The 22,882-nt window shown below is 51.2% G+C and overlaps 1 protein-coding gene across 4 annotated transcripts in view; it reads left to right on the plus strand.

The window, feature by feature from the left end:
- Positions 1-22,204, plus strand: part of LOC308678070 (zinc finger protein 783-like) — a 35,789-nt gene extending 13,585 nt beyond the window's left edge. For 2 of the 4 annotated variants that reach the window (XM_081344901.1, XM_081344900.1), the window contains 6 exons: positions 1,113-1,526; positions 3,944-4,070; positions 7,656-7,772; positions 8,568-8,684; positions 10,700-10,813; positions 21,200-22,204. In XM_081344901.1, coding sequence (XP_081201027.1) covers positions 1,152-1,526; positions 3,944-4,070; positions 7,656-7,772; positions 8,568-8,684; positions 10,700-10,813; positions 21,200-22,122 — 1,773 coding nt within the window. In that variant the 5' untranslated portion in view covers positions 1,113-1,151 and the 3' untranslated portion in view covers positions 22,123-22,204. Of the gene's footprint in view, positions 1-150; positions 1,527-3,943; positions 4,071-7,655; positions 7,773-8,567; positions 8,685-10,699; positions 10,814-17,715; positions 19,067-21,199 lie in introns of those variants that run through there. The other 2 variants (XM_081344898.1, XM_081344899.1) reach the window with 2 other exon arrangements.
- Positions 22,205-22,882: the final 678 nt, after the last annotated feature.

Here is a 22,882-nt window from a genome sequence, read left to right on the forward strand (position 1 = left end):
ATGTATTTTAATTCTCCCTGTAAACCGCCCTGAGTCCTACGGGAATAGGGCGGTATATAAATTTAAATAATAAATAAATTTAAATAACAAATAATAATAAATAAACTCCCAGAATTCCTCAGCTGGGTTGTTTTACGACAGGGGTCTTCAAACTGGGCCCTTTTGCGACTTGGGGGACTTTGACTCCCAGAATTCCTCAGCCAGCCTCCATTTTGTTTGTTAGATTTAAGACAGGGGTCTTCAAACTGGGCCCTTTTAGGATTTGGGGATTTCAACTCCCAGAATTCCTCAGCTGGGTTGTTTTATGACAGGGGTCTTCAAACTGGGCCCTTTTGTGACTTGGGGGACTTCAACTCCCAGAATTCCTCAGCCGGGGTGCTTTTAAGACAGGGGTCTTCAAAGTGGGCCCTTTTAGGACTTGGGGACTTCAACTCCCAGAATTCCTCAGCTGGGTTGTTTTATGATAGGGGTCTTCAAACTGGGCCCTTTTGTGACTTGGGGGACTCCAACTCCCAGAATTCCTCAGCTGAGACGCTTTTAAGACAGGGGTCTTCAAACTGGGCCCTGAGTGACTTGGGGACTTCAACTCCCAGAATTCCTCAGCTGGGTTGTTTTATGACAGGGGTCTTCAAACTGGGCCCTTTTGCGACTTGGGGGACTTCAACTCCCAGAATTCCTCAGCTGGGTCGTTTTATGATAGGGGTCTTCAAACTGGGCCCTTTTGCGACTTGGGGGACTTCAACTCCCAGAATTCCTCAGCTGGGTCGTTTTATGATAGGGGTCTTCAAACTGGGCCTTTGGGACTTCAACTCCAGAATTCCTCTGGCAAGCCCGCTGGCAGAGGAATCCTGGGAGTTGAAGTCCACGAGTCTAAAAGGGCCGCCTTGGAAGACCCCTGCGGTAGGCTTTGCCTGTTTTTCCTTTTTCTTTTTTTCTTTTAAATGAGTGAGCTGCCCCCTCCCCTCCTGGCACCGACGACGTTGCCTGTTCGGCTGACGAGTAGGCAACGTCGCCGAGTTCCGTCAACCACCGAGAAGCCCCGCGCGGCAACGAGCGTCCTCTCCGTTCGACAATTCCTCCAGCGTCCTTGTTTCTCTCTCTCTCTTTTCAAGAATTCCCGGATTTTCCCCCCCTTCCCCCTCCCCCCTCCGATGGAGTCCCGCCAGCCGCTCCCTCTCCTCCCCGAGCCGAACTTGGAGCGGGAGGTCAAGCACAACATGGCCGAGCTCTCCCTCTGGACCGTGGTGGCCGCCATCCAGGCGGTGGAGCGGAAAGTAGACGCCCACGCCAGCCGGCTGCTCAACTTGGAGCGGCGCGTGATGACCAACGAGAAGAAGTACGTGGACTGCGAGAACGCCGTGGTGGACTTCGGCAACCAGATGGAGTGCAAGCTGACCGCCCTGGGCACTCTCATCCAGGAGTACGGGCTGCTCCAGCGCCGGCTGGAGAACATGGAGAACCTCTTGAAGAACCAGAACTTCTGGATCCTCCGGCTCCCGCCGGGCGCCAAGGGAGAGACGCCCAAGGTCAGACGAGACGGTGGGGAGGTGGGTGGGGGGAGGCTGGGTTTCCTCGCGGGCGGGGGCGCGCGCTTCTGGGAGAGAGGCGTGAAAGGGAAGCGAGAGACGGGCGGCTTTCCTGGCGGAGGTTTCGAGACCCGGCTGGAGAACGGCATGAGTGCTGGAAGGAAAGAAGGAAGGAAGAAGAGGGGGAGGAGGAGGAGGAGGAAAGAAAAGACTGTGGGGTCCTTGATGTTCTCTGAGCTGGGTGGTTTCCTTGCAGACATTTCCTGACCCAACTAGGAAACGTCATCAGTGCTGGAAGGGAGGAGGAGGAGGAAGGAAGGAAGGAAGGAAGGAAGGAAGGAAGGAAGGAAAGAGAAAGAAAGAAAGAAAGAAAGAAAGAAAAAGAAAGAAAGAAAGAAAGAAAGAAAGAAAGAAAGAAAGAAAGAAAGAAAGAAAGAAAGAAAGAAAGAAAGAAAGACGGACTCTGAGCTGGGTGGTTTCCTTGCAGACGTTTCGTGACCCAACTAGGAAATGTCATCAGTGCTGGAAGGGAGGAGGAGGAGGAAGGAAGGAAGGAAGGAAGGAAAGAAAGAAAGAAAGAGAAAGAAAGAAAGAAAGAAAGAAAGAAAGAAAGAAAGAAAGAAAGAAAGAAAGAAAGAAAGAAAGAAAGAAAGAAAGAAAGAAAGAAAGAAAGAAAGAAAGAAAGAAAGAAAGAAAGAAAAAGAAAAAGAAAAAGAAAAAGAAAGGATTGTAGGGTCCCTGGTGCTCTCTGAGCTGGTTGGTTTCCTTGCAGATGTTTTGTGACCCAACTAGGAAACGTCATCAGTGCTGGAAGGGAGGAGGAGGAAGGAAGGAAGGAAGGAAGGAAGGAAGGAAGGAAGGAAGGAAGGAAAGAAAAAAAAGAAAAAAAAGCAGCAGCAGCTCTCTCCCTCCCTCCCTCTCTCTCTTTGTCTTTCTCTTTCTCTGTGTATGTGTGTACATAAAAAAAGTGAGTGGCCTCACGCTATTCTCCCACAAGCTGAAAAGCTTATTGGGCGAGGCTCCTGCCTTTGCTGCGTCTCCGCAGGAAGCAGTAGAAAGCAGCATCTCTCTCTCTCTCTCTCTCTCCCTGTGTGTGTGTGTGTGTGTGTGTGTGTGTGTGTGTGTGTAAAAAGAGAGTGGCCTCAGCTATTCTCCGACAAGCTGAAAAGCTTATTGGGCGAGGCTCCTGCCTTTGCTGCGTCTCCGCAGGAAGCAGTAGAAAACAGCATCTCTCTCTCTCTCTCTCCCTCTGTGTGTGTGTGTGTGTGTGTGTGTGTGTGTGTGTAAAAAAGAGAGTGGCCTCACGCTATTCTCTGACAAGCTGAAAAGCTTATTGGCCGAGGCTCCTGCCTTTGCTGCGTCTCCACAGGAAGCAGTAGAAAGCAGCATCTCTCTCTCTCTCTCTCCCTGTGTGTGTGTGTGTGTGTGTGTGTGTGTGTGTGTGTAAAAAAGAGAGTGGCCTCACGCTATTCTCTGACAAGCTGAAAAGCTTATTGGGCGAGGCTCCTGCCTTTGCTGCGTCTCCGCAGGAAGCAGTAGAAAACAGCATCTCTCTCTCTCCCTCTGTGTGTGTGTAAAAAAGAGAGTGGCCTCACGCTATTCTCTGACAAGCTGAAAAGCTTATTGGGCGAGGCTCCTGCCTTTGCTGCGTCTCCACAGGAAGCAGTAGAAAGCAGCATCTCTCTCTCTCTCTCCCCCTCTGTGTGTGTGTCTGTGTGTGTAAAAAAGAGAGTGGCCTCACGCTGTTCTTTGACAAGCTGAAAAGCTTATTGGGCAGGGCTCCTGCCTTTGCTGTGTCTCCTTTCCACAGGAAGCAGGAAGCAGCAGCAGCTCTCTCTCTCTCTCTCTCTCTCTCTCCCTCCCTCCCTCTCTCTCTCTTTCTCTTTGTGTGTGTGTGCGTGCGTGTGTATTTGTGTGTGTGTAAAAAAGAGAGTGGCCTCACGGTGTTCTCCGACAAGCTGACAGGCTTATTGGGCACGGCTCCTGCCTTTGCTGCATCTCCACAGGAAGCACATTTCTTTCTTTCTCCCTCTCTCTCTCTCTCTCTCTCTCCCTCTCTCTCTCTCTCTCTCTCACACACACACACACACACTCACACAGAGTGGGGGAAGAGGACTGGCAGATCAAAGGCAGGAGAGCCAGCCCAATAAGAATGTGTTGTGAGCTTGAGCCAGCTTGCCAGGTGAGCAGAAGATCGGAGGGAGGGAGAGAGAGGGAGGGGAGAGAGAGAGGGAGAAAGAGAGAGAGAGAGAGAGAGAAAGAGAACTCATGCACAGCAGCCTCTATCGCACGCGAGAGTTTTGCGGCTCCCAGCGTTTTCTTTTCTCTGGGAAATGGGTCCAAGTGGCTCTTTGAGGGTTTAAGGTTGCCGACCCCTGGTCTAGAAGATCCGAATCCCGTCACTGATGTTCTTCCAGGTGCCCGTGACCTTTGAGGATAACGCCGTCTACTTCTCGGAGCAGGAGTGGAGCAACCTGGAGGAATGGCAGAAGGAACTCTACAAGAACGTGATGAAGAGCAACTACGAGTCGCTGGTCTCCCTGGGTAAAAAAAAATTTTTTTAAAAAAAATCCGCGTTTGCTCCTAGTGGTTGGCAAGGCGACACTTGGCTTCTTGGATCGGCGCTGGAGAATTGTCGAGATCGGAGGTCTCCAGCCTTGGCGATTTTAAAAGACTGGTGGACCTCAACTCCCAGAATTCCCACCGCTGGCTGGGAATTCCTCTCTTAATTCCCAGCCGGCGTGGAAATTCAGGGAGTTGAGACCCACAAGTTGCCAAGGTTGGAGACCCCTGGCCTAGGTGACGGCCTGCCTCCAGATTGGTCCCTAAAAGTTCCTCAGGAGAACATCTGGAGAACGTTGCAAGACAGCCAGGTTTATCCAATCCTGTTCTGTCTAGTTCTCCTCTTTGCTTTCAGTTTCGGTTTGAGATACCATCCTGGCTTGTGCTGGTTTAGACCAGGGGCGGATCGGAACGCTCTTCGACTCTTTCAAGATGTCGAGAAACTCATAAAACCAGGAGGACCGGCTGGGGGAACGGAGCTTAATGTGATTTTTTTTTTTTTTACAAGCCAGAGAGATGTGTGGTCCATCCGAAATAATTTCCACGGCGTTTTTGTACACGGAATACAATTTTGAAATTGAATACAATTTTGTAAATTGTAAATTCTCGGCGTATCAATGGATGGATTTCTAGGACGGTAGGAAGCGAAAGACAGGCTGATTCCTCCTTGGTTTACCTGAAAACAGTCTTCTCGGTTCATATTTGACTTTCCCGTAGGGTTAGATTTTATTGTATTTTTAAATGAAACGGGACGCCGCCACAGCCCCATCTTACTTTTAAGAACACCTCGTGAGAACGCAACAGGGTGAGTCGGCTGAAGTACAGGCAGTCCTCAACGACGGCTCACTCAGCGACCGTTGAAACCAGCACTGGGGGAAAAACAGAGACTTAACGACCGCTTTTCCCACTTTCTTTTTTTTAAAAAAATAATAATATTAATTTTCCAATTTTACATTTGAGTATTTAAAAAGCGGCGTGGTGACTGGGTTAATCAATAGCTCGAAAACAAAATCTTTCGTGCAAACCTCAAATTACAACATCAGATATTTTTTCCCCTTTCCCCTTCACATTTACCGTCTCAATTCAAGCTAGTACGGTTCTAGTGACGTCAACTCAATACAAACATCGTTATTACATTTATCAATAATTTTTTAGCTTACACGTATCTTAAGTACGTTCAATCTTCGTCAACGATCCATATCCTGTTATTAATTTTTACCCAATTTTTAGCTCCCCGTCAATATTCCAATTGAACCTTTGATATTTATTATTTTCAGGCTTTGGGTAACCAGGATTTCCTTCATCTCCCTTCATAACTACATATAATATCCAAAACACACATTTTATCTATTTTGAACGTCATCTTGTTCCATTTCCTAAAAGGTATCTTATTTCTCACCATATTAAATCATCTACTTAATAATACAACATCCCCTTTAATAAATCAAAACCATTATACACACACACACACACATATTACCTGGGTTAATCAATAAATCAAACATATTCATAATAATTCATTTTCTTTTTCCTTTTTGGTCTAATTTTCAAATATTAAAACAGATAAAATCCTTATTTTCAACCGATTTCCAAATATTTGAAATCTAATGACCAAAATTCCCGTTATCTCAACATCTCCCTTTCACACTTTCAATTATCCCCACGGTCACATGATGGAAATTCAGATGCTCGGCAACTGACTCCTATCGAAAACAAGCCCCAGCTTGATGTTTTTTTTTTGGGGGGTGGACCTAATATAAGCCCTACCCCAAAAATAAGCCCTAGTTTTGGGGGTGGGGCGCACGCCTAAAAAGCTGGGGTGGGGAGGTGGAGCTGCCCCACGCACCCCGCACTCACTTATTTTGCAGCCAGGCTTCTCGCTGGCCCTCTCCTTCTGCATTTCGCACCCATAGCTCGGTTCTGCAAGGCCTCTGCAACCGAGCACCGAGCTACGGATTGAATCCATAACTTGGTTCTCGGCTGTGGAGGCCTTCCGGAAAGGCCTGACTGAAATGCAGGCCGGGGCGCTCCATTCTCAGCTGCAGAATGAAGCTGCTCCTTTGGCCGCGGAAGAAGTGGGCCAGCTGGGTGGCGGCTGTTGGTGCCTGAGGTAAATGGAAAAGAAACACACCCACCCAAAAAATAAGATCTGGTGCCTTTTTGGCAGGCAATTCCACACACCCCCCCCCAAAAAAACAACAATAAGACCGGGTCTTATTTTCGGGGAAACACGGTACATATCACCATTGCTGTTAGGAATTCTGTTTATATATAGTACGACAGCAAACAAAGTGTACCGTCACCATGTGCTTTACTGCTCAACTGTTTTTCACAGTTACAGGAAGCTCAACGTAGAACGAAGGAGCATAGTTGGTGGGATTCAGCCGGTTTGCACAGGTTCGGGAGAACCGGTAGCTAAATTGACCTGAATTCGGAGAACCGGCTGGCTTCTGGAAGTCCAGTCTACACCTCGAAGGCCTCCCAGGCCTAGAACGACCCGCCGGAAGTATGTGGATGCCACTTCCGGAAATCCGTTTTAGGGCTTGGAGGCCTGGAGGAGGCCTCCCAGGCCTAGAACTGTTCTGAACCAGCCTGCTACCGGCCTTGCAATAAGGCAAACCCCTGTTCAAACAGTAGAGACTGGAGAGCGTCTGAGGCTGAAAAGCGTCTGCCAAGATTTATTACTCAAACAACAGAACAAGAAACAAAAACACTGGAACTTGAATCCTCAAACGGAAGGGTTGCTTTCAGCAACCAGCCCTTCCCCAAACACTCCTTTTATTTAGAGATCAGGGCGTGGCCTCCCTGTGCCTCCTCCCGAGGAGTCCCACAGCCTTTCTCTGTTTGTTCCTGCTCGACTGCCTCCTGCGTCGGGCGTCCTTGAACAGGGCCAGCTGTGGGTCATCATCCTCCGCACTATCGGGCTCACGCAGCTGAGAAGAGGGCCCCGGCTGGGGGCTCTGCGAAGCCTCCAAACCATCATCAGCCGGTTCGTCTTCCACACACTCCTCCTCCCCCTCATCTGAGTCATCCGAGACATCTGAGCCGGCTGCCGGACCCACAGGCTGGCCCTGAATCACAACACGAACAGCCCACCGGAAGTGCCTGGATACCACGTCCGGAAGTCCGTTTGAGGCCTTGGAGGCCTCCCAGGCCTAGAATGGCCCACCGGAAGTGCATGGATGCCACTTCTGGAAGTCCGTTTTAGGCCTCGGAGGCGTGGAGGAGGCCTCCCAGGACTAGAACGGTCCACTGGAAGTGCGTGAATACCACATCCGGAAGTCCGTTCTAGGCATTGGAGGCCCAGACCTGCATCGCATAATAGAACCGGTGGTTCAGGTACTTAAATCCCACCACTTGAGTATATACCGTAGAGCCAAACTGGCAAACGCTGCCACCTACTGGCTGATTGCCACCTTAGTTGTCGCACACAAATACATTCCAGCAACGAATTCCGACAGTTGCTGTGTCCCAAGGAGCTCCCTGTACCTTTTCGTACAGTTCACCCTTGCCCCTTGTTGTGTAGGAAACGGTTCCGAAGGGGTGTGTTCTTTTTTTCCCGACTAGACTACGCCATCGCTAAACCGGATCTTCTGTCCCGGATCGAACAAGGGGAGCGTCCCTGCGCCGAGGAAGAGGAGGCAGCAACGACGGATAGGGTGATACCATCAGAACCCAGCCCAGGTAAGTGGGAAGGGGGCTAGAATCGGGGGGGGGGCGCTCTCCACACCTGGCAACTTTGTGGACTTCCAACTCCCAGAATTCCTCAGCCAGCGTCTCAGCCCGACCCAGCTCACCGGGTGCAAAACAGGAAGCAGTTTTGTTGAGTGTAAGTAGTCCTCGACTTAACGGCCGTTTGAACTGACGGGAGACTCGCTCAAGGATGCTTACGAGCCGGGTCCGAATAGTCGGATACACACACACACACACACACACAGACACGTGCACGCACGCTTGCATTTTTGGCAGCCAGCACCTGGCCTGGGTTCCCACAACCGACGTTTACAATGTTTTCACCCCCCAAATCGGCGTTTACAGCCGTTCATTCAGCAACGGTTCGTAGTTAACGACGGCCCTGGACCCCCCCAAAAAGGGACAGTTTTTCGCACAACCGTCACCACAGCATCCCCACCTGATCCAGCTCCGGACGCTTGGCGACTGACCCGTATTTACGACAGTCGCAGGGTCCCCCTTTCTGAACAGCAAAGTCAAGGGGGGTGGTGGTGGGGGGGAAGCCACTTAACAACCTCTTCGCAACGGCGGCAAGAAAGGGCGCCAAACGGGGTGCCGAGCTCCCCTGGCAGGTTTCCCACTTAGCGACATCCATTTTGGCCTCAACGGCGGTCGTATGTCGAGGATCACCCGTAAAGGAACGCCTTTTTAAGCTCCTGGGAATTTGACCGTTGCATCGAAGCCACAAAGTCTCGCCGGGCCCCGATTCTCCCACGAAACTCCACCTGTTATTGTCACCCCACGCAGAAATCCTAGTTTTTAGACCTTGCCTCTCCTCTCCACCGGAAGAAGGGGGTCACGCGGCCGGGGGCCGAGAAGGGGAACCCAGGGAAGGACGGAGGGTCCCACAGACGCCCGGCATCGGTGAGTAGAAGCTAACCGCGGTTGAATATTTGGCTGGTTTGTCGGTGTTGGCAGCCCCAGTGAGGTTTCCGGCCAACAGAATCTTGCCAAACGCAAGCGTAAAACCTTTTCCCCCTCCCAGCTTTCCGTCACTGGTCACCATGTTGGGACTAAAATCTACCGGAAAAATGAGAATTTTAAAGAAATGAAATCGAAAGAAAAAAAAACACTTTCCGTTTTAGGGAAACCTTAAATGCGAAACGTAGTATAATAGTGGTATAAATCATCTTTATCACTCGTATCATCTATCTATCTATCTTTCTATCCATCTATCTTTATCACTCCCTCTCTTATCTTTCTCTTTCTAGTCTGTCTAGTCTATCTTATCTATCTACCCTATCTAATCTGTCTGAATATCTGTCTGTCTGTCTGTCTATGTATCTATCCCTGTCTGTCTCTTATTTATCTGTCTGTCTGTCTGTCTGTCTATCTATCTATCTATCTATCTATCTATCTATCTATCTATCTATCTATCTATCTATCTATCTTGTCTGTCTGTATCTATGTCTTTCTGTCTATCTATCTTGTCTGTCTTTCTGTCTGTCTATATCTACCGTATCTATCTATCTAACTATCTCTCTCTCTCTCTCTCTCTCTCTCTCTCTCTCTCTCTCTCTCTCTCTCTCATCTATATCTATCTATATCTATCTATATCTTGTCTGTCTATCTATCTATATCTATCTTGTCTGTCTTTCTGTCTGTGTCTGTCTGTCTATCTATCTATCTATCTACATCCATCCATCCATCCATCCGTCTATCTAATACCGGCAGTATTAACTGCGGGGGGAAAAATTCACATAGCGACGGTGGCAAGAAAATTCGTAAAGTGGAGCAAAACTTACTAGCAGCAGAGATTTTGGGGCTCCAGTTTGGTCATATGTTGAGGAGTCCCTGGAGTTGTTTGGAGATGACTGATACCTATCATTTCTTTCTTCATCCATCCATCCACCCACCCACCTATCTCTGTCTGTCTGTCTGTCTGTCTGTCTGTATCTGTCTATCTATCTATGTCTATACTGTATCAATATCTCTGTCTTCTGTCTGTATCTATCTCATCTTTTATCACTATTGATCTATATATCTAACTCATCTTTATTACTCTCTATATCTATCATCTATGCAATCTATCTCATTTTTCACTCTATATATCTTTATCACTCCCTCTTATCTATCTATATATCTATCACATATCTATCATTCTATCTCATCTTTATCACTCTATCGATCCATCTATATCTAACTATATCTGTCTATCATCTATCTATACTGTCTTTCTATCCTGTCTGTCTGTCTGTCTGTCTATCTATCTATCTATCTATCTATCATCTTTCACTCTATATATCTATATCTATCATTCCCTCTCTATCTATATCTATTTATATCTATTTATCACATCTACAGTATATCTGTATATCTATCTCTGTCTAGTTTGTCTATCAAATCTATATAATATCTATCTATCTAACTATATCTCATCTTTATCACTTTATCACTCTATCTATATCTATCTAACTATATCTATCATCTATCTATCCTGTCTTTCTATCCTGTCTGTCTATCACATCTATCTATCTATCATCTATCTATCTATCTATCTATCTATCTATCTATCTATCTATCTATCATCTAATCTATCTATCTATCATCTATATCAACTTTCACTCTATATCTGTCTATCACTCCCTCTCTTATCTATCTATATCTATTTAACTATACTTATCACATCTATATCTATCTATCTATCTATCTATCTATCTATCTATCTATCTATCTATCTATCTATCTATCTATCTATCTAATCATCTATCTCTCTAATCTATCCCATCTGTAAGGCTCCTCCCCAGCTGGTCCCTCAGGAAAGCAAGACTCTTGACTCCTCCCCCTCCCACACAACGGCAGGACAGCCTTGGTGGGCCAGACAGTCCCCAGCCCGCCCACCATGAACGTCCCTATTTTCCTTCTCTTTGTTTGAACAGATGATGGCATCGCCCAGACATCCTTCGGCTCCCAACGGAAGCGAGATCTGGAGGGGAACGCAGAGGGCCCGGAGCTCTCGGAGAAAAGCGAGCTGCACATCCCGCCGAGCATGGGTGAGTAACTCGACGGATGGAACCACGTTGCCTTGCAGTCTCCCGAGATGCGAGGACAAATCCCGCCCGCCTTTCCTTTTGCATCCCTGTATTTTATTTTATTATTATTTTTTTTACGTCGCTGGACTTGAATCCTGAGCCGGTTCCCGGGTTTCTAAACTGAGACTCATTTTTGGGGGGGGTCATTTGAATCCAGAAAAAGCCTCCTGAATACAGGCAGTCCTCGACTTAGCAGCTGTTCGTTTAGCGACCAAAGTTTCCACAGCCTGGAAGAAAAAGTGACTCGTTTTCCACCCTTAGCGACCGTCGCAGCATCTCCCCCCCCCCGTTCGAAATTCAGGGTTGAAATTCAGATGCCTGGCAATTGGTTCCTATATACGACGGTCCCAGCATTCTTGGGGGGGACGGGGGGAGGGGAGGTCACACCTGGTCCCCTTTTTGCGACCTTCTGACCAGCAGCAAGCCAGATTCACTTAGCGACCGTGGTTCCCACCTTCACGGCTGCAGGGCTTCCCCGAACCGCTGTGGCAAATGGCGTAATTCCCACTTAGCAACGGGAACGTTAGGCTCCTTTGGGGTCGTAAGTCAAGGACTACCTGTATTCTGCTCTTCAGTGTATGTGTGTGTGTGGGGGGGCTGTGTTTACACACACACACACCTAAGAAGACTGTCCGCTCTGGAGGGTGCTTGATCATCGATGCTTTGAGGCTTGCTGTGGTTTTCCCCTTCCGGGCCTGCAGACTTCACCGTTTTTCCTTTCAGCTTACCCGTTTGTCTACTGCTGATAGCAGCCTCTGGGGCTTGGGTTAGAGGGCAGTCGTTCTTTGCTGCTGCTTTGTGGCTCATTTTCCACCCTCCCTTTTGCGTTCCCTTGATTGGCATCTGTCTGTCACTCATGTCTGCCAGCTTTCTCCTGTTTGGGGTGAACTCTTCAAGGAAAAAAAAGCGACGCGGTGTGGCTCAGTGGGTTAGGACGCTGAGCTTGTCGATCCGAAGGAGGTCGGCAGTTTGGCGAGTCGAATCCCGAGCGCCGCGTAGCAGAGTGAGCACCTGTTATGCTTCCCAGCTCCTGCCAACCTAGCAGTTCGAAAGTACGTAAAAAAAAATGCAAGTAGAAAAATAGGGACCGCTACGGTGGGAAGGTAACAGCGTTCCGTGCGCCTTTGGCGTCTAGTCATGCCGGACACATGACCACGGAGACGTCCTCGGACAAGCGCTGGCTCTTCGGCTTTGAAACGGAGATGAGCACCGGCCCCTAGAGTCGGAAACGACTAGCACGCATGTGCGGGGGAACCTTTACTTCAAGGAAGCTCAGGATACGCTAGTATCCTCTGGAGACAGAGAGTCCTCAGCTTACCACCATCTTCTTAGCGACCGTTGAAAGGAAAAAACATGTGACTTAACAAGCGGTCCTCACATTTGCAACCGTCGCGGCATCCTCTCGGTCGCGTGATCAAGATTCAAGCGCGTATTTATGACGGTTGCAGCATCCCGGCGTATGTGTTTGTGTGTCTGTGTGTGTGTGTGGATTCGCCATTTTGCCACCTTGCCAGCTGGCTTCTGACAACCAAACGAGGGAAGCCAGATTCGCTGAACGACCACACGATTTGCTTAGCAACGGCGGCCCGAAAGGTCGTCAAATCAGTAACAGCGGAACAATCATCTTGCTTAGCTGCAGAAATTCTGCTCCCAATTGGAGTCGTAAGTTGAGGACTTACCTGTGCAGGGTAAAAATATTGTGTGTGTGTGTGTGTGTGTGTGTGTGTGTTACTGTGTCTCGCCTCTGTTTTGCAACGGTCCCTTCTGGGCAGCCCATCCCGATGTTTCGAACCTGTCTCCAGAGGTGCCTACGGAGATGTTTCCATCCACCGGATCCCGGTTTTCCCAGAGGTGCTTTTTCAAAAGGCAGCTGGACTTCATGGCTTTTCCCCTTGAAAGCGTCTCGGATGAGAAGCGAAATGTTTTCAAGAGGGGGGAAAAAAAATCAAGAAAACTCCAGTTGTCTTGAAAAAGGACCTTCGGGACGTCTCCAGAGATGAGGCCATCTCCCTAAACCCAGGGGTCCCCAACCTCTGGGCCACGGCCCATTTCCAGGCCGTGGCTTGTTTGGAACTGGGCCGCGCAAGCGGCGGGCAAGCGCCCACGTGAAGCTCCCTTTTGTGAGCGGTGGCCATGAGCGCTTGCGGGCACAGCCGCTTGTGCTCATGTGCAAGGCTTCCTTCGAGCGGTGGCCGTTAGCCCTCGCACGCACAGCTCCTTTTGTGATAAGTAGCAACTGCCTTGAGCTCGCACACAAAGCTCCCTTCCCTTGGGCAGGGGCCGTTAGCTCTCACACGCGCGCAGCTCCTGTTTGCGAGAGTGGCGGCCTCGGGCTCACGTGCGAAGCTCTTGTCGCGCAAGCGGTGGTCGTCGGCCCTCCTGCGCGCAACTCCCTTTTGGGCGAATGGGCGGCCACTCGTCCTCATGTCTGAAGCTTCCTTTGTGTGTGTGATGGCCATTAGCCCTTACACACGCAGCTCCCTTTGTGTGAGCGGCTGTCGCCTCCGCCTGCCGCTCGCGCAAACGGAGCTGCGTGCGCTTGCATGCTCCCACCCGCCACTCAGAAGAAACTATCCCCACTCCAGCCCACCCACCGGGCCGAGCCAGAAAATTTGGGGAGCGCTGCCCTCACCCTCAAGACACACGACAGACGATTCGGTTACGTTGGAAGCTTTGGTGTTGGCGTGCAGTCCGAAGCAAAGGGAGTGGACGTACTTTCCTGTTACGCCCAGAGTCTGTTTACCTCCCCCTCCTCATCCCCACCCCCTTGGGGTTCTTTTAGGCAGGGCAGAAGACATGAGGATGGAGGGAGGAGTGGCTGTGCGTTCCCAAGAACGAAAAACAAACCCATCTAGTTATGTGGGTTTACGTCAAGACGCAAAGTACCAGCACGATGCGGTGAGCTGATTCAAGTTGCTTCTTGATTGCTGCGAGCCTGCTTGCAGGAATCTCACCAAACCCACTGCCCTTGCGTGGGAACGGGCAGGGCAAAGCTTTGGGTAGTTCAAGGGGAATGGCCTGTTTCCACCACCCGCCACTCCAGCTGGAGACCCCACCCCACCCTACCCTAAGGATCAGAGGATCCCCTTCCGCAACTGTTCAGTCCTGCAAATTTCACGGGATGAACCAAAGTGTCGGCGGTCGGGAATGGACCGTGTTTCCTTTCCGGCTAGGGGTGAGTTTCTGCCATTCCTTGCTCGCCCACTGCCCCTTCTCTCGGGGTGTGTGTGTGCGTGTGATGGCATCTGAGCTATTTTTAATGTGGTTTCGCTGCTGAGATGCTATGTTTGAGGGGGAGTCCCTTGTCTTGGGCTGCTTTGGCTACCCGTGGAGCCTAGATTTGGGCACAATGGTCCCGGAATATATTCCACTGGTTGGACCGACGTGAGTGTGGGGTCTCCCCACCCAGAACTCACGAGGCATCCTTTGCCTGTAATTTCTCTTCCTTTGCCATGCTGTACCTCCTTTGAGGGACGCGGTGGCTCAGTGGGTTAGGACGCTGAGCTTGTCGATCAGAAGGTTGGCAGTTTGGCGGGTCGAATCCCGAGTGCCGCGTAGCAGAGTGAGTGCCTGTTACTCGTCCCAGCTTCTGCCAACCTAGCAGTTCGAAAGCACGTCAAAATGCAAGTAGAAAAATAGGGACCACTACGGTGGGAAGGTAACAGCGTTCCGTGCGCCTTTGGCGTCTAGTCATGCCGGCCACATGACCACGGAGACGTCCTCGGACAAGCGCTGGCTCTTCGGCTTTGAAACGGAGATGAGCACCGGCCCCTAGAGTCGGAAACGACTAGCACACACGTGCGGGGGAACCTTTACCTTTACCTTTTTTTACCTCCTTTGTAAAATGTAAAGCTCGATCTCTTGGGCCCAGGACGAGTCACGGAGCGTCTTCTCATCTATTTATTCAATTTGTAATTTATTCAGTTTATACGCCGCCCACCTCACCGTCAAGCCACTCTCACAGTAATTGCAGCCAAAAGGAGATTATCTCCATGGAGGCATCCAGACAGCTTTGTCCTAATCTCCTAAGGTGGAGGTCCCCCAATCCCCGGGCTGCGGCGCATTACCAGACTACGACTGGTGTGAAACTGGGCCGCGCAAGCGGCTGGCTGGCGCGTGCCCAGCTCAGCTCGCGCGAGTGGCAGGCCAGTTTCCCTCCTCCCCTCCTGCCAAGCCCTAAAAGTTGGGGACCAGTGTACTAAGCCACCCGCCCCATCCAATTTGGGAGGGGGCAACCGATCCCTGGGACGGAGTCACCGCACGAACTGGTGGGAGTTGGGAGCCGCGGAGGCTGGCAGAGGCCAGAGGCGATGGCCGAGGTTGAGACCCTGGAGATTGGGCAAGGCTGGTTTAGAGGCCACCAGGACAAAGAGCTGGGATGGGACGAGCAGGTCGGCGAGCGGCGAGGAGTAGCTGGGTGTTCTGTCCCAGCCTGTGTACGTCTTTGTTACTTCACAAAGGCGAACCCCTCTTTTAACACGGAGGCTGGAAAAAACGACCCCTTGTATTTGAGTTGCAGACCTGATCATTGTCCCAAAAACAAAATGGGAGCGCGAGTCAAAAACAGGAAACGGTTCACAGGCAAAGCGAACGAAACATGAGCCCTTGAAACTGGAGTCCTTTGCCAACGGTTGCCTTCAGCAACCAGCACCGCCCACACCTTTTTTATTAGGCAGCCCCAAGGTGTGGCTTCTCAATGCCTTCTCCTCCTCCCCTGGAACCGCCCCATTGCCTCCCTCTCTCCTGCTCTTGTAGCCTGTCGGCGTTTGCGAGCGTCTACGATGTCTTCCAGCTGTGCGTCCTCAAAAGTCTTGACTCGGCTTCCCAGTACAGCTGAGTCTCATCCTGAGCAGGAGTGGAGGGGCCAGGCTCTTCATCAGATTGTAAGTCCGGGGGCTCATCAGAGCCTTCCTCCGACTCTGATGGCTCCCCAGGTCCTTCCTCCTCCTCCTCCTCCTCTGATTCCCCGGACTCAGCTGCCGGGATCACAGGCTGGGCACGGAAACACAACACTGGGAGAAGAAAGAACTTCGTGTAAGGACAAACGTAATCCCCTTCTCGTTTGGGGCTTTTTCCCGCAGGCGTCTTGGAGTGGGGTGGGGACAAAGGAAGGTCACGTTGCTTCCCTCCCTCCCTCTCTTTCGTCTTTCCACATTCGAGATTTGCTAACAGGCGCACAGGGGGTGATTTACACGCTTGTCCTCTGCTCCGGGAAGACCAGGTCACGTTCCTGGACTGGGTTGGGATGCGATGATCCAGGGTGAGGCCACAGATGCACCCTATTATGCACCTGGCCGTAGAGCGAATCCTTGTTAAATTATAGGTCGTCCTCGACTTACAATCGTAGTGACGTCTGTGGAGATTCTCAATCTTCCAGGTCGGGCTGGTGGTTGTTGTTTTTTCTTCCAAAAAGGCAACTCGACCTCCTTTAGGTTTCGTTTTTTGTTTTTTTGTTTCCTCGAAAACATTTTGACTTCTCGTCCCAAGAAGCTTCTTCCTTTCCGAAAGCTTCTTCGGTCCTTCAGTCGCCTCCACAACCGAAGACGCTTCTTGGATGAGAAGCGAAACGTTTTCGGGGGTGGGGGTGGGGAAAATCAAGAAAGTCCAGTTAACTTTTGGCCAAAGCACTTTTGGGATAACCCTAGTGACGGTTCACAGTGACGGCAGACCTACCAGAAACTACTTACCCAACCCAGCTCAGGAGTTACGGCCGCTGTGGTGCAGCCGTTCACTCTTACGACCCACTGCAGGAACCCAACAGCCCCCCCCTTACATAACTCACCATCCCACCCACCCCATTTCCCCCCTGCAAACCTTGGGTCTGCTTCCCACCCAACCCGGTCCTATCTCCTCCTCCTCCTCCTCCTCCTCCTCAATTATCTTTTGACGATCTCTGAAGCTCCATTGCTCAGTTCAGGGAAAGAGGCCTGGCTGCTTCATTGGCCGGGCCGTCTGGCGCGATCTAGGAAGCGGTTGCCGCCGCAAAGCGAAATTGCAGCTGCTTCCAGAAATGCGCCTGGCGGCCCAGGGACAAAACAAATCTGCTTTGCTTCGCAGGTGTGTGAGCTCCGGAGATCGTCGAATGTTAAGTGGACAACGGAGGACTCTGGGTGAGGAGGGAGGGTATGGGAAGTGTAGCACGGGGTGCCTCCGATTGTGGAGGGCCTTGGTAAGCCTGGAGGGGGGGCCTGTGCTGGAATTCCCAGGGCCTCCCCGGCTACCCCGAAGGACCCACCACGTGCTCCGCTTAACAAGCCACATGGTGGTTTAATGACCGCCTCCTGGCGATCAGAGTCACAAATGAGGCGAGCGTGTGGGTTCCCGCTTCCCTTAATCAGGCAGGCTCCATTACGGTCGTGAGTCGAGGACTGCCTGCATAGCCAACGACTCTTGAAAAGCAAAAAAAAAGTCTTGGTACGAAAGGGAGCTTCCGGATGGTTGGCTGAAGCGATTCCCCGCTGGGTTATTTGGGTGTGCGTGAGCAATCTTTTAGAATTCAAAGCAGCCCCCCCCACCCCCCGTTCCTCCCTCCCCAAAATTGGCTTCCATTCTTTTAAAGGAGGCGAGCAAGGAAGGGCTGGTTGGCTTCCTCCCATCGTGCACAGCCAGATCCGGCAGCGTTTCCTTCTCGCCGAAGGAAAACAAAACCACAAGTCACCACCGGGCAGGAAAGAGGCTGGGTGGCCTTGTATGTGGCACGTAGGCAGGTGCGCTGCAGCAAGGCTGGACCGTGGAGGGGGTCGTCTGGCCGTGCACCAAGAGGGTCCCTCCTGGCCCATTGACCAGGACAACCCGCTGGGGTAGAGGAGGCCGTGTCCGTTGGAGAAGCATGACCCCATGACCTTTTCTTTCAATCCCCCCAGATGACGGGCTGGCCTTCAAAGCCGAGGTGCTCCAAGCTCAGCGTGCGCTGTGCGAAAGCTTGGGGCTCAAATGCACGGACGAGACGCTCCTCCACCCTCACCCGCAAGCAGCCCCCGTCGGCAGCCGCTACTCCGCGTTTGTGCAGCAGCGAAGGCATGCCGAGAATCCCGGACAAGATGAAGATGAGTCCTTGCCCGGCGAAGGAGGCTTCGGCCCTAGCGGCGGTCCCGCCGTCCCGACGGACCCGCGTAATTGCCCGGAGGACAAAATGTTTGCTTGCCCTGATTGCGGGAAACACTTCCGCCTTTACAAAAGCCTGGTGTGTCATCAGAAAAGCCACGGCGCTGCGCCGGCCTCCTGCGAAAAGAGCTTCACCTACAAGCAGCAGTTCACCCTGCACCAGCATATCCACACCGGGGGCGGCGGCTACACCTCGGTGGCCTGTGAGGAGACCTTCAAGCAAAGCCATAATTTGAAGCCCCTTCCTCGGGGGCCGGGCACGGACAAGCCGTACGGCGGCGCCAAGTGCGTGAAGACCTTCAACGTCAAGTCCTCCTATCGGCAGCACCCCAAGGGTCACGGGCGCGAGCGGCCGTACCGCTGTAGCCGGTGCCCGGAGAGTTTCTCCCAAAAGAAGAGCCTCGTCACGCATCAGCGGCTGCATTCCGGGCGCGGCGGCAGCTCCCTGGCCTGCCTCTACTGCGGCAAGAACTTCAGCCACCCGTCGGACCTGATCCGACATCAGCGCATCCACACCGGAGAGAGGCCCTACCGTTGCGACGAGTGTGATAAAAGTTTCACCCAGAAACAGCATCTTCTCCAACACCAGAAAATCCACCTTCGGGAGCAGAACAGGCTGATGGGTACGGCTGTCCGAGAAGCCCTGCTTGACGCCATCTTCATCTAGTCCGGCCTTGCGGGGAACGCCAGGCTACCTCAAGAGACATGCTGTGAGCGGACTGACTTCCCCCTTTCTATCCCAGAGTTCAGCGTTCCGGAGACGTCGGCGCTCCCGTCGCAGCGGAGACTTCATGATGCTCGTGAACGGCGAAAGCTAAACAAAAGGGGTAGTAACCAAGCACTTCCAGGATTGTCGTTTCGGTCTTATTTGCAGTGTACAATACTGTAGGTATTGTGTTGTCCCCTAATCACAAAGGTCTCCCAGTCAAAAAAAGTCCTCGAAACGGGCGACTGCCTGGAGGCAACCTCTTTGGTTCGCGAACGCTAATGAGTCCGAGCAGAACGCTTCTTTTTTTTTTTTTAACGTATATTTTCTGGATTTCTTACTTTTTTTTTTTTCTTTTCCTTTGTCGTTCTGTGGAATCGAAATAAACTAGAGATGTGAAGAAATGGCTTGGTGTGCTGCCCTTGATTTCCCCCCACCCCCAACTGTGGATCAGAGTTCGGGGTATGTGTGTTTTGATCGTGTCAAAAATTGCCGAAAGAACCGAGAGCATCTTATTTATTATTAATTTATTAATTTAATTTGTATACCGCCCTTCTCCCGAAGGACTCAGGGCGGTGAACAGGGCAATACATAATAAAAACAGGATAGAAAAATTAAAAATATATAACTGCCCCAAAGTCCTTTTCCAGAATTCTCTGCATGCTTTAAAAAACAAAACAAAAAAAAAACCCTCTCATAAATGTATTTTTAAAAAGAAATGGAAAGAATTTAAGGAACACTGTCCTTTTTTTTTTTTGGCGGGGGAGAGGGGAAGGGAAAGGCTTAAATTAAGCCATAAGGTGTCTTAGCCATCAACCAAACCCCATTTTCCCTACCGATGCTTTCGGGCTACCAAACACACGGGATGGTTCGGTCTCTTCCAGTTAAACCAGTTATTCTGGTTTGTTCTTCTCGGAGGGAGCCAGAGTCCGGGTTGCGTCACCTGCTCAACAAGCCGTAAATTCTTTCTTCGGCTCTTTGAAGAAGTTAGCCGAATTGCCGGGATGCGCTGGTTAAAACCCAAGCTAGCGAGGGGGGCACGCGTGAGTTGCAGGGTGACGCCGGCCAGTCAAATAAGAGTGCCGATCAGTGTTGTTGGATTAATCTTTTTATTTGCGGCAAAACAATTGATAGCCGTTAAGTTTTAAAAACTCCAAAAGCCCCCCAAACCGGTGGTCCTTTCAAGTCTCCGGTGTCCGACCTTTGTTGTCGGTCCCGGGGGACGAGAGACAAATTCCTAAATCAACTGGGGCTCTTGAGTGCCCCATTCGCTTGGTGGTTTTCTTGCAGACATTTAATCACCCAGGTGGTGAACATCATCAGTGCTAAAAGGATGGGGGGGGGGTTGTGGGGAAGAGGGCGACGACGACGACGACTAAGGGGTCCTAGACCCTCTCTTTGAGTTTGGCTGGGTTTTTTTTGGAGACGTTTCGTGACCCAGCTAGGTAACATCATCAGTGCTGGAAGCTTTCTACCGTAAGCCTTTTGGCATTGATGACGTTCCCTAGTTGGGTCATGAAATGTCTGCAAGAAAACCACCAAGCTTGGAGAAGACCAGGACCCCGTACTCCATCCTTACTTCCTCCTCCTCTTCCTCCTCCTCCTCCTCCTCGTTCGATCTGGGTTTATTTCTTCACCATCTTTTTCCTTTTGTGTTGTTTTTTTTTGTAATTGTTACTTGTTTCCACATGTTTGAAATCTTTTTAACCACTTGTAAACCTGCCCAAAGTCGCTCGAGAGTTCGGCGGCCTGTAAGTTTTAATAAATTTATCACGGTGGTCATCAAAACGATCCGTCCTAGCCTGAGAAATTCCTTCTGCTGTCCTCGCGTGCCACCAGCCATGGAAGTCAAGCACGGGGACCCAACATCCTTGTCAAATTAGGCGGCCTTTTTCGCTTGTATTTGCTTGGCATGATCTGCCTTCAGCCACGTGCTGTCCGTTGTCTCGTATACGAGAGAGAGCGCCCTTTTGCGAAAGCTGCCCCCAGAATCGTCTTTAACATGGAATTAAATGTCAAGTCTGTGTTACATTCATCCCCAATTCTTTTCTTCGGTCTTTTCTGGTTTTCCTGCCGAGTTTGGGGTTTTTGTAAAGTCCCTCGACTTCACATCTCTGTAATGATCCCCAGTGCTGTTGCTCAGAAAACTCGTTAAGTCGTGCGGACGTCAACTCCCAGAATTCCCCAACTAGCACGCCAGGGAATTCTGGCACCTAGAGATCGCACATTTGAAAGTTGCCGAGCTTGAGAAATACTGATTTATACGAGACCTGTTAAACAGAGAAAGAATTTTTTTTTTTTTAAGATGACAGGGTTCGGGACCAATATTTCTCAACGGTGGCAATTTCAAAATGGGTGCTCTTCAGCTCCCAGCATTCCCTAAGCTGCCTCGGGAATCCTGGGAGTTGAAGTCCGCCCATGTTGGAAGTCGTCGAGGTTGAGCAGTCCTGGTTTGGGGATGTGCTTGTGCGTTCCTTATGTGTGGTGGGACCGAACCATGACGAATGTTGGCTTTATGCTGTCCTTATTTCCCGCAGCCCTCGCAACAAATCACGTCTTAATCAAAACGGAGCCAGAGGAGGACTCGGCAGCCCACGAGACCTGGATGATGCCGGGAGAGACATTCGTGGAAAGGATTGTCAAGAAAGAAGAGGACTTCGATTCCTGCCTGTGGCCCAGGGACACTCTGGAGGAGACGGCCGGCGCCAACGAGGGCAGCCCGGCAGAAGACATCCACCGGAATTGCCAGATTGGCCACCAAGAGCAGCCGTCAAGTTACAGCAGTCTCACCTCTCCGGGACGAAATCTCTCCTCCCCGCTCATGAATGGAAGCCCCCTGATACCCCCTCAAGAGACGGGACATCAGCTGGGAGAGGAGCTGTGGGCTTGCCCTCTGTGCCACCAACGCTTCCGGCTCCACATCCACCTGCTACTCCATCAGAACACCCACCGGGAAGCGCCGGCCGAGCCCGTCCCCAAGGACCTGCTGGGCTGCCCCTACTGTCCCCGGCGTTTCGGCCGCTCGGACCACCTGCTCCGCCACCAGATGAGCCACACAGGAGCCCGGCCTCACCAGTGTCCGGCCTGCGAGAAGAGCTTCACGGACAAAAGCAAACTGACCAATCACTTCCGGACCCATACGGGAGAACGCCCCTTCCACTGCACGGACTGCGGGAAGCACTTTGTCCGGCGGCACCACCTGGCCAAGCACCAGCGCACCCACACGCGGGAGCGGCCCCACCAGTGCCCACTCTGCCCGAAGAGTTTCATGCAGAAGCACCACCTGCAGAAGCACCTCCGCACCCACACGGGGGAGAAGCCCTACAAGTGCGGCCTCTGCCCCAAGGCGTTCGCCTGCAAGCAGCGCCTCCTGCAGCACTGCTGCGCCTTGCCGCCGGCACCTCCCTCCGAAACCGCCGGGCGGCCCTTGGCCCTCCTGAAAGGGACGCCCACTTCCTGATCAGTGAGGCAACGGGGACTCTGCCCCACCTCATCCTGTTTTAGTTCAGCTCCTCCCTAATTCAGATGCAGAAGTTTTTAAACTCTCGGGGTGGGTGGGCGGGTGTCATCAAGGGATGGGGCTGAGCTCCTGTTTGTAGCCTCCCTTCTTGGTGGATTTTGTTCCTAGGGGAATTGGGCTGATGAAGATTCTGTTCAGCTGGAAAGAAAAAACGTCAGTTAGCCTTTGACGGTCCTTAGTCAGCCTTCGAAGGTCCCGAGTCAGCTTTTAATCAGTCCTTGAAGGTCTCCTCTAGTCAGCCTTTGATCAGCCGCCGAAGATGCTGAACCAGCCTTTGAAGCTCCTGAATTAGCCTTCAATTGGTTCTTGACGATTCCAGTCAGCCTTCGATCAGGCCCGGAAGATCCTGAATCAGCCTTTGAAGGTCCTGAATCAGCCCTGGATCAGTCCTTCGTTATTGGTGGGCAAGGTGCGTCTTCATTCAGTCTGTGACCAACTCTTGCGTTTCGTGTTTTAGAAGGAAGGTCCCAAAGGATGTGGAACTAGGAGCAAATGGGGCAGAGGCTACTTTATCTGGAAAGCTTCCTTGGGGGCTCGTCGTGGTGAAGATGTGGATATTAGATCAAGAAAGGAATTGCCCCCATTTGTCTTGGACTCTGTTTTGGCTTCCCCAGCCAGATTCTGGGCACGTCTGCCCAGAAACCAAGTTGGATAAGTCAAACGCTTCGCCTCCAGAACTTGTGGATGCTCCACCAACCGG

The sequence above is a fragment of the Vipera berus genome (assembly GCF_964194415.1).
Source record: "Vipera berus genome assembly, chromosome: Z".
NCBI lineage: Eukaryota > Metazoa > Chordata > Lepidosauria > Squamata > Viperidae > Vipera > Vipera berus.